This window comes from Zosterops lateralis (genome assembly GCF_965231275.1).
Source record: "Zosterops lateralis genome assembly, chromosome: 13".
Classification (NCBI taxonomy): domain Eukaryota; kingdom Metazoa; phylum Chordata; class Aves; order Passeriformes; family Zosteropidae; genus Zosterops; species Zosterops lateralis.
Genome location: NC_139773.1, coordinates 3,903,651 through 3,919,446, shown reverse-complemented (window position 1 = coordinate 3,919,446; position 15,796 = coordinate 3,903,651). Strand labels below are relative to the sequence as shown.

The following is a 15,796-nucleotide window of genomic DNA, read 5'->3' as shown; positions in this document are numbered from 1 at the left end:
CAGGAAATGACATCTATCCTTTGCTGAGGATAAAGCAAAGCTGCAGCATATGGAATTCATGTTTGCAGCTCAAGCTCATCACTATTGTATCATAGAGAAAGCCACAGTTAAAAGTAATGCATCAAGTTCTAGTTTGTAAAAGTTCTTAAGGAGCACTACAAATTTCTGACATTGGAACTAAGAAGAAACCTGATTCAGTTGTTCGGGTACTTTTGGAATAACCAAAATTCTTAAGTTGCTACAACAAATGTGGTTTCACTGATTTGATAACTGAGTGAACAATCAAGAGCTGATACACTCACTTTGGTGAAGGATTTGGCTGTGGGGGATCGTGCTCTGCATCTGAAAACCTCTTCTTGCTTTCCCCAATTGTGTAATGCCTTGGTATGGACTAAATCTCCTTCACATCTGACTCTGAGTTGCCTTACTGTCATATTAAGGTGACAGATAATGGTATCTGTAATAGATATGAGGAATCTTCATATATAGTTGTGAGAGTTCAGGTAAGTTGTGGTTGTTGAGAGGCATAAAACTTATAACTGAGAGGGAAGGTGAGGTTGGCCATCAGACACCTTGAGCTGCAGTGAGGCCAGCAGCTGCAGGCCTGATGGGACCTGCACTCTGCAGAAGTGCCTTTGCTGGATTGCTTTTGTAGTCTTGATAAAAAACCCCACTGCCTCCAACCATGGCCACAGTAAATAACCACAGTAATTTACAGTAAATACAGTAAATAACTTACCAGTACCTCTAACCATTAAAGCTCTCTACTGGCTGTGCAAGTGACAAGCAATGTTTTCAAGGACAGCAGCTGTCTAAACAGTGGGCTATTAATTTTGTTTCAGCTAATTAAATTTCTCAAGTGTAAGGGTATGTTTTCTTGGTTTCAGTAGATTCTGGAGATGTATTGCTAAAAATAAATCGTAATTGTATTTCACAGTATGATTTCTGAATAAGCTCTGACCACCATGTGCTATGACATATGGCAAGTTTACCAGAGATCCTAGATATATTCAGCATGATTTATTAGGATTGTTTTCTTCTCTTCCCCATTTCTAGGCTGCTTACCTGGTCGGTATCTCAGACCCCAACAGCCAGGCTGGTCAGCAGGGCCTGGTGGACCCAATCCAGTTTGCCCGTGCCAACCAAGCAATCCAGATGGCTTGTCAGAACCTGGTGGATCCAGCCAGCAGCCCCTCACAGGTGACTGCAGAGGATGGCAGGGGCCCCATCCCTGTCAGCACACGGGGCTTTGCTCTGTTTGTGTCCAGTCAGAGGCAGCTTGGCTTGACTCTGGTGCCTGGCTTTGGATGCTGACGTTGCAGAGCTGCAGTGTGGTCACTGTCCCACCCCTCTGACACTGTCCTTGTCCTGTGCTGGTTTTTCCAGGTCTTATCAGCTGCCACCATCGTGGCCAAACACACGTCTGCTCTGTGCAACGCCTGTCGCATCGCCTCGTCAAAAACTGCAAATCCTGTTGCCAAGAGACACTTTGTGCAGTCAGCCAAGGAAGTTGCAAACAGCACTGCCAACCTGGTTAAAACTATCAAGGTACAGATGCTGCTTAATTGTGCTTCCTTCTTCCTGTGTGATTTTAGGGGGTTTTCTTGTTTGGGTTTTCCCCCTCTGTTGAGACAGAATCAGAACAGTTAGAAATATCTTTTTACCTCCTTGGATATGCATAGTTTAAAAAATCACTAATTAAATTTTTGAAGAGCTGAATTGGAAAACTTGTTTAATGGTGTAACTGCTGAGTTCAAGATGAAAAAAATTGAGCAGTTTTAATATTAGAGGAGGCAGCTGGCCCATCCATTATGAGTCCCCTCAGGATTGATGTATTTCATGAGCTTGCAGCATAAAAATAATGTGCAAGCAACTGAATGTGAAAGTTCTTAATGGTGTTAACTTCCCCAGTATATGGAGATTTTTGGAGCTATTTCTGACAGCTTTACCTTATCTATAGGAGGGAAAAAGAAGGAAATAAATATTAGTGGGAACCAAATAGAAGCCATTTGTGTTGCTGATAGTCTCCTGTATATAGTAACCTTTTATTTTCCAGATTCCTGCCAGCAGTTTGGTAGGGAGTAGGTTTTTTCGTGCAAGCAGAGTTGGTACTTGTGAAGCCGTGGAAAATTCACAATTCTGAAGCCTTCTGGAAGCCATTAACTTATCTAATCTGATTTCATTACTTGAAATGTTTATTGAGAGATTGGTTGACTTGGGTGAAAATGAGAGCAATACATTACTGGTTTGCTTAAAACAGAAATAACAAAAAAATTCAAAATCAGTCTGTAGGAAACAATCACCTTCACGAACCACAAAGGGTGGGAGTTACTCCCTTCCACCCTTTGGAGTGTGAGGTGCTGGGACACTTGAGAGACTTGACTCTCATCAGAGAGAGACTTGAGAGACTCATCAGAGTGCAATAACAGAAAAGCTTAAAGTTTAGGGTCAGTAACCAGTTGAGGAAAGAAATACACACCTTAAAGATTATATTCTTGGCATCAACCTTGTTTGTGGAGGAGCTTTCAAATATCATAAACATGCAGGGGTTTAAAACTAGGAAGACTTAAACCATTTTCCTTCATTTTTGCTAAAGAAAGCCATTCAGACAGAGCTCAATCCTGATTTCATTTCCAGGCACTGGATGGGGATTTCTCTGACGAGAACCGCAACAAGTGCAGAATTGCCACTGCACCTTTAATAGAGGCTGTGGAAAATTTGACAGCGTTTGCTTCAAACCCAGAATTTGTCAGCATCCCAGCACAGATCAGCACTGAGGTAAGGCAGGATACTGCTTTTCTCAGCTGGAAAAAAGGATTTTTTTAACATTCCTTAATTTGAGACATGTTTCTGAGGTATGTTTCAGAGAAAGCTGTTGGACTGATTACTTTTGTTCTGTTTCTGTGTTGACTGTGAATACAATAGGACAATGGAGGAAATTATAATTCTATTTTAATGCTGTTAATTAAATAGAATTTTAGGAGCAGAAAGTGTGGATGCACTCAAATAATAATTAAAATGTTCTTTCTGTTCTTATACCTTCCTGACCACAGGGATCACGAGCACAGGAGCCAATTCTGGTTTCAGCTAAGACAATGTTGGAGAGTTCATCTTTATTGATCAAAACTGCCCGTTCTCTGGCTATCAATCCCAAAGACCCTCCTACATGGTCTGTACTAGCAGGGCATTCCCATACAGTCTCAGATTCTATCAAGAGTCTTATTACCTCTATCAGGTATGTCCTTTGTAGTAATTGAGCAAGTGTTCATAAAGAAAAATGCGATATGGCCATTACCACTGTGTAATTTTTCACTGATAGAAATTACTCTGTGATGCACAATATCTCCCCAGTTACACTGAGTGTTTAATCACAGTTAATGACTGGAGCACCCTGCAGCACAGGGCTGTTCTGTGTCTGTGTTCTGTTCTCCGGCTCTGGTTCCACCCTCAATTCACTCTGAGGTAAATGTAGTAAAGAATGCTGTAGAAAATGAACACTAGCTAATATTACCTCCACATAATGCAATATATGGGAAACAGCTTTATTTACTTTTTTTAGAGTGGGCCTATGTGTATTTATGAAAGACCCTGCTCCTTGCCACCTTGCTCAGTGCAGTGTGTCTGTTTTGCAGGGACAAGGCCCCGGGGCAGCGAGAATGTGATTTCTCCATCGATGGGATCAACAGGTGCATCAGGGACATTGAGCAGGCCTCGCTCGCTGCTGTCAGCCAGAGCCTGGCCACCAGGGATGACATCTCTGTGGAGGTGAGGCACAGAGCAGTGTGGACACCCTGCTGCTCAATCACAGCACAATCCACTGCCACTGAGGGGAGAACTGTCCTTACTGGGGTCTTTTCAGGCAAAGTCACACACAGACCCAAGTGTATCACTTCTCAAAAGATCCCAGAATCACCAGGGAATAGTAGGGGTGAAAGTAGTTATTTTTTACTGCCACCCACATATTACTCTGATTTCCTAAGCTGATATGACAGACTGATAGAGCTTTTGTGGTGCCTTGCCATGTGAAAGCCGGATTAGTTTCTGAAGATTCGTAATATATTTGTCTCTGCAGCTACTCTATTACTAGAAGTCCAATGACATAAATGTCAATGTTCTTTTTTCTTAATGTCTAGTTTGTCCTCTAATAAGTGAAATTTGAAGGTGATGTTGATATGTTCACTTTAAGAAAGCTTCATTCTCTGCCCTCTTCCTTGTCTCAACTCACACTGAGATTCTCATTTTGGTATTTATGTCTTCTCATACTGTTGCCTCTTGAAATTATGCATTTGTTGGAGTGATTTCTTCAGACTGTACCACTGCATCCTAGAAACATGTCACACCAAATTAAGCTGTACAAAAGAAGTCATTGCAGGAAATATGTCATAATTCATTTTCATTGAAATAATGAAGCTATTGTGTTCACCATGTTGAACTGAAGTAAATGTTACCAAAAATGGCAGTTATTTATAAAGTTGTCAAGAAATGTAACAAAGGGCAAAAATAATATTTTTTTCCCTTGCCTATCATGAGAGTGACCTTAATCCTGATGGCTGCCAAGATATCAAGTGCCTCTGAATTAAAAGCCAGTATTTATGTCTTGACCAGGCCATTAATATGCTTTTAATATATTTACTCCTATTCTGCAGATTGTGTTCAGGAGGTCACTTCTCATGTCTGTCCTTCAGAGATGTGACAGTTTTCTTTTGCCAGTGGATTTCTCTCACTCGCTTAAAAATGTGTGGCAGAGTTTTTTGTCCTTGCACTGTATTTTCTGCTTTGAAAAATGTTTCTTCACGCTTAAATCAGTGCTCCTGATAGTTTTCTGATTGGTGCAGTGATACTAAATCTTTGTCAGGGCAAAAAATAGCTTGGGAGATGTCAGGGGGGCCTTGATCACATTGCAGTGAGAAAGGACACCTTAGCTGAGTTTGCTACTGTCAGCATTCTCTCCCCAGATATAAACCCAAGAGGAGCAGGCCCATCTCAGGGTTGCTGTTGTTGAAAGAGGGTAAAGGGAAAAGCAATGAGCCAGTATGTGAGGAAAACCAGCAGTGTGGATTTCTGCATTCTGCCATAGCAGGTCACTTGAACAGCTTTGAGAATGTTGGCTGGTCTGAGAGTGATTGTCCAGTGTGGTACAACTGGGTAAGAGAGCAACTGTGATAGCAACTGACAATTTCTCTTTTTTTAGGCTCTACAGGAGCAGCTGACATCAGTTGTACAGGAAATTGGCCACCTCATTGATCCCATAGCCACGGCAGCTCGGGGAGAGGCAGCTCAGCTGGGGCACAAGGTACTGTCCTGCCATGACAAAGGCATTGGAAATCCTGGATAGCTGAATCTTAGGGAAGACCCCAATTTCATAGCAGTTTCTCTTCCTGTGGGACAGCAGAAGAACACATTTGTAAGGAGAAAAAAAATATAAAATTTTCAAATACTTGGAGCCAAGACCAAATGAACCTTTTTACATTTTGGGCCAGAAAAAAGATATGAATGGAGGATTTTGGCTAGGGGCTTTCTGTAAATTTCTTCCTGTTATATGGAGTGTAAGTAGAGTCAAACTCATAAGATGTCTGTCCAAAAAACCAAATGTTAGAATGCATATTTACCAAAAGCATATTTAGCAAGGTTATTGCAAGATTTAGAAGTTTCTCACGTAGCAAGTTCTCATCCTGTAATATATTCTTGAGAGTGAAAACTGTAGAGGCAACAAAGATTGAGAGGTTCCTCCCTTGCCCAGAGGAGATGCTTTTCAGGGATACTCTTGGATAGCACGTGGCTCCCGTGACAGTCTTGAACAGTTACATATAACCTCAAGCTTCTGGAGGAGGAGATGTGGCTTTGCAAAGGAGTTGGACAGTGAGGGGAGACACAATCCCTGGGCACACGATCCAAACCCAGTGCTGTACAGTGCAGAAGGACTGCTCCTTGAGCTGACCCACATCCCAACGGTGAACAGGGGATGTGTTTTCTCAGTTTCACCTGAGAAGTGTGGTTAATGCCTCTCTGGGGTTGTTCTGGCTTCCTTAGGTAACACAGCTGGCAAGTTACTTCGAACCCCTTGTTTTAGCTGCAGTTGGTGTGGCATCCAAGACACTGAATCATCAGCAACAGATGACTGTGTTGGACCAGAGCAAGACTCTAGCAGAATCTGCCTTACAGATGTTGTATGCTGCCAAAGAAGGGGGAGGAAACCCCAAGGTAGGTGGTTGTGTGGCATTAAGGGGGAGAGAGGAAGGCAAGTATGGCAGAAAACCCAGCAGATACTTGCTGTACCGTGAAGGGATATGTTTGCAGCCAAAGTGCTAGTAACAGCTCTCCTGATGTGTCCTGAGAGTGGAAACATTTCTCCAAGACAGGATCCCAGTCTTCTCACAGCATCCTCTCTGGGGACACAAAGTCAGGGTGTGACAGCAGCTATCTAGGCTCTCATAGGGCAAGCAAATAGTTAAAATCCAGGGCTTGTCTGGTGCATGGCCCAGTGGGATGGGGACGTTTGTCAGGAAAAAGCAGCAGCACACAACTGTTCATAACTCAGGTGCGATTGTGCCTTATGGAGAGCTGCCATCTTTAGAGGACATTTAAAAAGACTGAGGCACATGAGGCTGAACGTGTTGTGTGCCATGGCTCCTTGGAGGAGTTAACAAGTTCTGTTCTGTCCACTTTGCCACAGTGTTTTACTTGTCATCTTTGCCCAGCAGTGTTATTTTCAGTGCCTTTACTGTTTTTATTTCTTACAGTTCTGATTCACACATTGTTTTGCAGAGAGAACATCCTCTGACTATCTCTCTTTTCTCATTCTGTGTCCACCAGGCATCTCATACTCATGATGCCATCACTGAGGCTGCCCAGCTGATGAAGGAGGCTGTGGATGACATCATGGTCACTTTAAATGAAGCTGCAAGTGAAGTTGGCATGGTTGGAGGTATGGTAGACTCGATTGCAGAGGCAATGACCAAGGTGAGCATAGAAATCAACCCCTTTCTCACTTTGTGTTTGAAAGCTGATCCACACTGCAGTGCTTTGGACAAACTGGTGCTGATTCAGTGGTCAGTCATGAAATGTCACAGGGAACCTGATGATTATTTGATTTTGCATATTGTAAAATAAAACTGATGTGAGCCATGGTGCTCATGTTTACAATCTACATGCTACCTGTCAGTAGCATTCCTACAAAACAGTTTGTTCAGCAATATTCTGGTATTTAAATATCATCTTAGGTCAAGTGACCTCTTATTTTTGCTTCCTTTTATTCCCCCTACCTTTCATGCTAGTCTCTTAAATGAACAGCAGGCCAACCTTGAAGCAAGTTACTTTCAGAGAAGATGATGTCCAAGCCTGAAATGTTCTGCTATGCTTAGTAATGCATTCTACTGAAGATGTATAGTTGCAAAGTGTACATGAATTCAAACCAAATATTTGGCTCTTCCTATCCTGATTTAAAAGATTGAAGACTTTAGCGCATAAAGACATTTTACATTATCTTCTGGCATGAACATTTTGGTTTGTAGCTGTTGCACCTTCCTTTCTCTATTAGCTGAGAAGAGCAGATTGTTTGACCTTGCATGAGCAGCAAACCTCATGCTCAAAAACTTTGCACTTTAAATTCTCTGCATCTTCCATGCTCATAACCTGGGCTCAAGTATTTGCTGAGCTTCTCTGTACATCCCGGTGCACTATTTTAACTTGCATATCTTGAGAGAGAGGAGATCATAGAATTGAATATATAATACAATTTTCCTATTGCCTGTAAAGCATGCTGTTTATTGTGACTTTTTAATGCTGTGTTTTTCCCTGTGTCTTGCAGCTGGATGAAGGTACACCTCCAGATCCAAAAGGAACTTTTGTTGATTATCAGACCACTGTGGTGAAATATTCCAAAGCCATTGCTGTTACAGCACAGGAAATGGTAAGAAATTACCTTTACAGGATCCAAACTCCACGTAAGGAACGTGGAATTATTTGCGTAGTGTTGAGACACTCTTGATCATCAAATTTTCCATCATCTTATCTCTTTTGGAGTAATGGAGCAAAAGGAGTGATGATTTTGTCAATTTAACTCTTGCATCTTAGTGGTGTGATCATAGAGGGGTCCTCTACAGGAGAAGCACTGAATTGTACTGTGGCTCTTCTGCACAAAAGCTCTTTATTTGGCTCATTTTTGAGGAGAAATAAAAATAAAACCACATGCTTTTTCATCAGCCCATTTAACTGGGCTGAAATGTCACCTTTTGTTTATCAGTGACTTCAGGATACTCTTTCACAAAAATAGTTTCATGTAGCCAGTGAAATAACATCAGTGTTTTCAGAGCTCTATAATGCTTAATGAATGAATACAGATCAACACCCCACGCTGTCTTTTTCTTTCATTTCTATGACTCACCTGGGTTTAAAAAAAGAAAAAAGTGACACTTGTTGAATCGAGATTTTTCTTTATTTGTGTTTCACAGTAATGCATAATGTGGTTTTCCTTGGAACAGTACTGTGATTGCTAATTCATTGTTGAGAGAGTTGAGGTGGCTGTTCATGAGAGCTACAGGCAGGATTTTTCACAAATTGCTCTTGCAGTCAAGACAGCTCCATGATTCTGCTATCTATGACAGTAGAAATTTGTCTAAAATTAGTTTTGTCCCAGGGATGGACCTCTGTTGTTTTTACTTATATTAATTTGAGACAGAAGATCTATCTCTGTTAAAAGGTAGGATTTTTCTAAAGATTCAGTTATTTATACTGACATTCTACTGAGACATTCTGTGTCATCCTCCCTATTTCTTCTCCAACCTGTTCCTTCATCTGAGATGTGTTTTGCATTGGTCCTCAGATATTTTCCATTTCCATGCTTCCACGTCTCAGCTGAGGCTGATGGGGATTAGCTCACCTTTGACAAAATAAGGTGGCTGTGACACACAAACCCCACTTTCCTTCCCAGTGTGAATAACTGTCCCTGGCCAATGGCCCCTGTGTGTCAAAGAGTGAAGTATTGGCTCTAACTGCTGCTCTTTGATTCCTCCATATGTGCAGCAACTGCCCAGTTGCCATGACTCTAATAAAGCATGTTTGCTTGAGTTTCCTCTGGAATTCTTGCTGGAGGACACGTCCCTTCCGTGGCAAGCAGATTTCCCCATTTTATCAGCGTGGCCAAACAGATGAGCGTGCTTCTAATCTGGGGTGTATTAACAAGTTATTCTCATGCCTGTCAATTGTCTTTTTCTCTTGCCTGTGTTCTTTTTTCAGATGACTAAGTCGGTTACTAACCCGGAGGAGCTGGGAGGACTTGCGTCGCAAATGACCAATGACTATGGGCATTTGGCCCTCCAGGGCCGAATGGCTGCAGCTACAGCAGAACCAGAGGAGGTCTGCAGCTTTTAGACCTCTTTATTCTCTGCACACCGTGGTGTTGGCAAGGGTGTTCTTTTACTGTGAGCAACACAGTAAAGGTGACAAACCTTGTTGTAAGAATTGCCCAATCAAAGAACAGAAACCCTTTCTCAAAACCTCTGTCTGGCTTTAGAAAGAAACAGCTCAGGATAAAAGTGGATAATTCCATAGACCACAACAGAACCTCCTAAATTACTTGGGGCTTTCACTTACAGGCAATTTGCAAATACAAAGAAAACTTAAACTCTTAACTTGTTACTACGTGGCTTTCCTTCAATCTTGTATGTTTTGACAAGTTATAAATATGTATATGCTTTTTTTATCTTGCCTGTAAGTGATTTTAAGTATAGCTTCCTATCTTGAAAGTGAGATTCATGCAAGCACTTGGAGCACAAGTCTTTTCTGAAGGACATCCTCCATAGCTCAGAGGTGGAATGTGATGTGGGAGAAGCATCTTACTTGCCTCATGCTAAGTGGGGAGGACGGGCTGTTCACCTCAGTTGCATTAACCTGTTGTGGGAATTGCTGCATCTTCTCTGAGCACAACTGCACCAACTGCCCTTTAACCCTTCTCTTCTTACTGGAACATAAACAAACTTTGACAAGATGGGGTAAGAGGGTATCTCACCTTCTCCAGATGTATCAGATTATCTACATAAAAATCCTTTAAAGAGTTTTTGACTTTGTGCTCACACATCCTGCTGATACACTTAAATGTTTTGTGCTCAGTAGCTACATGAAGAGCAGTGGCTTGCACTTGGCTCAGTATTGTTAAGTTGAATCACTACTTCTGCATGTTACTTTGTGCCTGAGGTTAAAATAATTCCATTTGTGATACTAATGGATGTGATTCCTGCTCATGTATTAATCCCAAATCACACCAGAATGACAACATACATGCAGGGACTACAACTATCATGTTTCAAAATAGGGACCACACATCTTAGGATGTAGGATTATTAATAAATCAGAAGTGGTAATAGCAGGATTTTCCCCATTTCAGTGCTCCACATGGACATGGTTGATTCTGGAGAGTGAAGGCTGTGTGAGGTTCAAAACCAAGCAAAGAGAATCACATACTGGCATACTTTTTGGCCCAGTTTCAGCCATGTACAGCACCATGTGCTTTTTACCTGTTGCACATACCTTGAGTAGAGCTCATGCTGACAGGGCAGTTCTGGATGATGAAGTCACATTGTTTAAATGTGAAGTTGTATGTGCTTCATTTATGTCCAGTTGACTCAGGTGCTTGTCTTACCCCTTCTCTTCCCTGGCCTCTGGGTCATTCCTGCCCTGTTGCATCAGGGAGCCTTTTATAGGGCTGCGTTTCATGTGTAGATGGAATTACAGCTGTGGGTTTTTTCTGATTTTTCCAGAGGATGTAGTGGTGGGCAGAATACTGGTGTACAAGAGACACTGTTTCCATATCTGTTGACACAGTGTACCAGCATGACATCTCTTTATTTGCTTTCTTCCTTTTTCCCTGTGCCTTCTTTACCACCTAGATCGGGTTCCAAATCAGGACTCGGGTGCAGGAACTTGGCCATGGGTGTATCTTTCTTGTGCAAAAAGCTGGAGCTCTCCAGATTTGCCCTACAGACAGCTACACCAAAAGGGAGTTGATAGAATGTGCTCGTGCTGTCACAGAAAAGGTAAGACAGCTTTCTTTGTTACCCCATGGTGTTTGTCTACCAGGCTTCCACTGAGAGTAAACCAGTCAAACTGGATTCAGGAAACTCTTTCTTTAAACTTTGCATTTTAGTATAGTACAGTCTGAATTAGCCAAAGGTTTTCCTTTAAGCATTCAGTGTTCATGTGCTGGATTAGCCCATGATTAGTCCTTCCTCAGGCCATGCCATAAAACTTCAACCTCCTATCAGAGGGAGATTGGTCCAAAGGAATATCCTAAGATGTGAGATGGCTCTTGTGCCTTAGGAGGTGCTCCCTGGCCACAGTTACTGTGAGGTTGGTCAGTGACATGGCTTCATGTAGCAATGTCCTCCTTTTAGGACAGGGCCAAACTGCCTGGAACTGCATCTTCAAACCCTGTGGGGCTTCTTGTTTCTTGGAAACATCCCCTTCAAATAAATGGCCTGGGTAGTTTTGTTGAACCTTTTTGATGGGATCTCTCTCCTTTTGTTGGACATGAACATTTAGAGTTGGTGTCAGTGGCTTTCAGATTTCACCAAATGCCATTGGTTCAGCCTGTGTTAATGTGCTCTCAGCTGTACCAGTTTCATGATGTATCCCAGGAGTAGTGACAATTCCAAATTTAGGCACAGCTAGACAGTACCTTGTAAGTAAAGTTAAAGCTGGCAGAGTAGTAATGATTCACAGGACCAGCTTTCTTTCAATGACCACCTTGTTACCTTGTGTTGTTTCTAGGTCTCCCTGGTTTTATCTGCCCTCCAGGCAGGGAACAAAGGCACACAGGCCTGTATTACTGCAGCCAGTGCTGTGTCTGGGATAATTGCAGATCTGGACACCACTATCATGTTTGCTACTGCTGGAACCCTTAATGCTGAGAACAATGAATCATTTGCAGATCACAGGTCAGTGTTGCCAAAAAAGATGGAAGAGTGCATGCCCAGGGGAATGGCGGAACTGGCAGAAGAGTCTGGGACATGGAGATAAAATTTTACCTTTTTGGATTCCTATGAATGAAATTCAAAGAGGCAGGGGAGTGAGAAGAGAAATAGGAAACCTGGGACTTGACTTGTTTGTGAACTGCATACTCAAAATGATTTCTTTTACCCAGATGTTGCTTTGGATTTGTTGTCCTGACATGGCTATGGGTGGGAAGGGGTGGGGAACCCTGATGAGGACACACTCTCTGTTCCTGTTGCCATTCTTTCTTCTACCTTCCTCATCCATGATTGCTTTAATTTTTCTTACAATATGCTGATTAATATGGATGTTTAGCACCTGGTACTTTTCTCACAGCATGGCCAGATTTTCTTTTAGTATTCAAATACAATGCTCTCTGATGCTACTGCCCAATCTATTTCTTTTCAAGATGGCCTCATTTTATTACACTGCCCTGCATTTGCCCCAGGTGTTCTGCTGCTGTTTTAATAGTTGGTTTGCATTTTTTTTAACTTACACCCTTGACCTGTGTTATGTTATGAATGGACACTGAGACAATGATTTAGATCAGCTCTTTTGTGTAGCTGTTAGTCACCATAACACTAGAAAACACATTTTTCCCTTCTCCTTTTCCACTCCTTCCCTGCTTCCTCTTCTTTTGCTACAGGGAAAATATCCTGAAAACAGCAAAAGCTTTAGTTGAAGACACAAAATTGTTGGTTTCTGGCGCTGCCTCAAGTCAGGACAAACTGGCCCAAGCAGCTCAGTCATCAGCCAACACCATCACTCAACTTGCTGAGGTAGTAAAATTGGGAGCAGCTAGCTTGGGATCTGATGATCCTGAAACACAGGTGAGATGTTTTAAGATTTCCTGATACTCTTACACAGAACAGTTTTCATTTGGTAGAACTTGGTGTGACTTATGCTTTTTAAGCAACACAATATGGTTCATCTCCTCTGGGAGTTTTCTGGGTTTACTCAGATATCACTTGTTTAGAATACAGTCAGGAGGATCAAGCATTGAGTGGAACTAGTCAGGCCTTTGTGTAACCCTTCTGCTTTTATTTCACTGCTGTGTTCCAGCTGGGATGCTTCTGGCAGAGTATTTGGCTCATTTTTACTAACTTGTGATTGGAACTCTGGCTCATCCCATTTTTGTTCTGAAGAGCTTGCAGCTCATTAAAGCTGCTTATCCAGCTTATGTCTGGGCTGTGTCATTTTTGTAAACTGACAAACTCTTGCCATTCTCCAGCTATATCTGTCTTGTTTTTCAATTAACTCTACAACTTTTCCATGTGGATTATCCCTAATATTTCTTCAGTTGTTTGTTTGGATCTCAGTGAAATGGAAGCAGGCAGGCATATTACAGATGTTTGAAAAAAGATAGATTTTTTTTTTTAGCTGTGTTCTAAAAATCACACCCTCATGCAGTCCCCCTTTATTGCCTGATCCTTATAGGTATTTCTTATTCCATAGGTTGTTCTGATCAATGCTATCAAGGATGTTGCAAAGGCCCTTTCTGATCTCATTGGTGCTACCAAAGGAGCTGCCAGCAAACCAGCAGATGATCCATCCATGTACCAGCTGAAAGGTGCTGCCAAGGTAAAACCTTATTCTTAAATTTTATTTGAAAGTGTTTGTGCAACCACATTTGATAAATATGTGGAACTTTGACTTCAGCAATTTCTGATTGCGTCATTTCTTTATTTAATTAATTATCATGGTATCATGGCCAACACAAGGGTTTAGTCCTGTAACAAGTAGAATTCATGAAGTCTCTTAGGTCCTATTAGAAATAACAATGGTTCCCAGCTTAATTTGCCTTGCTTCATACCCTGCCACCTCTGAAAACAGGAGGAAGGATTCACATGTTATTGCTTTCACTTCTCTCTTCTTCAGGTGATGGTAACAAATGTCACATCCCTCTTGAAGACTGTTAAAGCAGTAGAAGATGAAGCTACTCGAGGGACAAGAGCCCTTGAGGCCACAATTGAGTACATCAAACAGGAGCTCACGGTACAGAACTAAATTATTGTAGTGGCTTTTGCAAGTATGTCCTTAGACAAAGCTGGCAGCAACTGCTTCCTTTTCCTTTAGACCTTAAGATTTCAGTACAGATATTATTTTCTGATCTGATGCTGTTCACTTTTTTTTGATCCTGGCTTTGGTAGTGTCTCCTCAGCATCACTCTCATACTGTGTCTGCAGTTTAAACTTGTTTCTGTTTTTCCCCTATTATGAAATTATTCTACCTGTGATACATGGCCTGCTATTGATATTCTGTGTAAGCAGGAATTAATGATAGTGTGAAATTTTCTCCCAGATTAGGTGTTTACACCATGACAATTGTTTTCCTTCCTCTTTAAGACGTGAAGTATAGTTAGGGTGATTTTTTACTAGCATAATAGTGAGTGACAAAAATTAATATCTGCATGTTTATGAAGAAGTCTGATTTTTTCCTTCCTTTACTTACAGTCCATTTTTGTAATAAAGACAAAGTCTTCAGCAGGAAATGCTTTGTTGTATAGGCTGTGGATTAGCAATTCTTACACCATAACTGCACTGTGGCACCAATTTGTCTTGTGAAATGCTCTTCATCAAACATCCAGTTTCCACTGTGTGAGCAAAGCTGTTGTAGTGAGGAAATTTATTTTAAATTATTTTCTTTTTAAATATCTGTGTATAGTCATTGGGAATACATATGGCAATCAGAAAACCTCCTCATCTGGTACCTGATGAGGCATCTTCTCTACAATATCTCACAAGTTACTGTTGTGTATCCTCATGAAAGCCTGGCTGTTCCATCCCATCCCGTAACTCTGAGCTAAAACCTGTTCAGATCTGTCACTGGAGAATTGTGCATTAGCACATTCTTCTCAGTTTGGTTGGTATCTGTTTGAAATGTTCCTCTTGCTTTTGTCAGCATTGCTAAGGGACACGTGGTTGTGGTGTTGTCATCTCGTTCATGGGGAGAACAGAGGGTGGCAAATAGGTGCCCAAGTTCTGTCAGGCTTGATCTGGAATTCCAGGGGCTGACTCTGAGCAACACTGAGGGATGTCTTCATATGTATAACCAGAATTCATTTTTGAACTTCACTTCTATTTCTGGAGAGAGGAAGTGAAAAACTGATTAACTGGGAGCACAGGATAGACCAGGGTCATTTTTGTCCTGACATTTGCATTCTGAAACCACTGGCCTGCTTAAGTTGCACTGTGTGTGGTCAAGAAACCTCCTGATTAATTATGCACTCCAAATTGCCCCTGCACAGTAAAAGAATGGCAAGCAAATACAGACTAAAGCTCAGGAAAAGAAGATACGTGATCATAGTAAGATTGCGCAGTTCTCGTTACCTACATCTTCCCACAGTTCTTGTATTCCAGAATTCGTGTAATTCTCAGGTAATTTGAACTATTTTCACATGACTCACCCTGCAAAATTATATCTTTAGGTTTCTAAGGGAGACTAAATATAGCCTAAGAGACAACGCTCCACCTCTGCTTTTTTAAGACACATTTGAATATTTTAGTTGGTGATGCTCTCAGTCTCTGCTGCTCTGTGCTATCAACAAGCACTTGGTAGCGTCCAGCCTTTGCAGGGGAAGGATCTCCTCATGTCAGCAGACCAGCCTAAACAACAGTCAGGATGAGAAAATAATGCAATGAAAGGAACAGTAATTCTTTTAATCTGGTAAGGCTCTGAACAGCTGCCTGTAACTGTCATGTGGGTAGTTAAATGCAGATGAGATGAATGGGTTAACCCTTTTTATTGTCTCCTTCCCTCTGCTTATCATTTCTTTCTGGTATCTGTAGGTGAGCAGGCTTATCACATCCAG

General features: G+C 41.6%; 1 protein-coding gene across 6 annotated transcripts in view; it reads left to right on the top strand.

Moving 5' to 3' along the window:
* TLN2 (talin 2) overlaps positions 1 to 15,796 on the top strand; it is a 136,953-nt gene that overhangs the window by 101,565 nt on the left and 19,592 nt on the right. For all 6 annotated transcript variants that reach the window (XM_083870743.1, XM_083870740.1, XM_083870742.1 and 3 more), the window contains 15 exons: positions 1,057 to 1,200; positions 1,387 to 1,548; positions 2,638 to 2,778; positions 3,054 to 3,235; positions 3,633 to 3,765; positions 5,192 to 5,293; positions 6,031 to 6,201; positions 6,814 to 6,960; positions 7,808 to 7,909; positions 9,235 to 9,354; positions 10,884 to 11,030; positions 11,764 to 11,930; positions 12,632 to 12,815; positions 13,441 to 13,566; positions 13,864 to 13,980. In XM_083870743.1, coding sequence (XP_083726869.1) covers positions 1,057 to 1,200; positions 1,387 to 1,548; positions 2,638 to 2,778; positions 3,054 to 3,235; positions 3,633 to 3,765; positions 5,192 to 5,293; positions 6,031 to 6,201; positions 6,814 to 6,960; positions 7,808 to 7,909; positions 9,235 to 9,354; positions 10,884 to 11,030; positions 11,764 to 11,930; positions 12,632 to 12,815; positions 13,441 to 13,566; positions 13,864 to 13,980 — 2,145 coding nt within the window. The remainder of the gene's footprint in view (positions 1 to 1,056; positions 1,201 to 1,386; positions 1,549 to 2,637; positions 2,779 to 3,053; positions 3,236 to 3,632; positions 3,766 to 5,191; positions 5,294 to 6,030; positions 6,202 to 6,813; positions 6,961 to 7,807; positions 7,910 to 9,234; positions 9,355 to 10,883; positions 11,031 to 11,763; positions 11,931 to 12,631; positions 12,816 to 13,440; positions 13,567 to 13,863; positions 13,981 to 15,796) is intronic.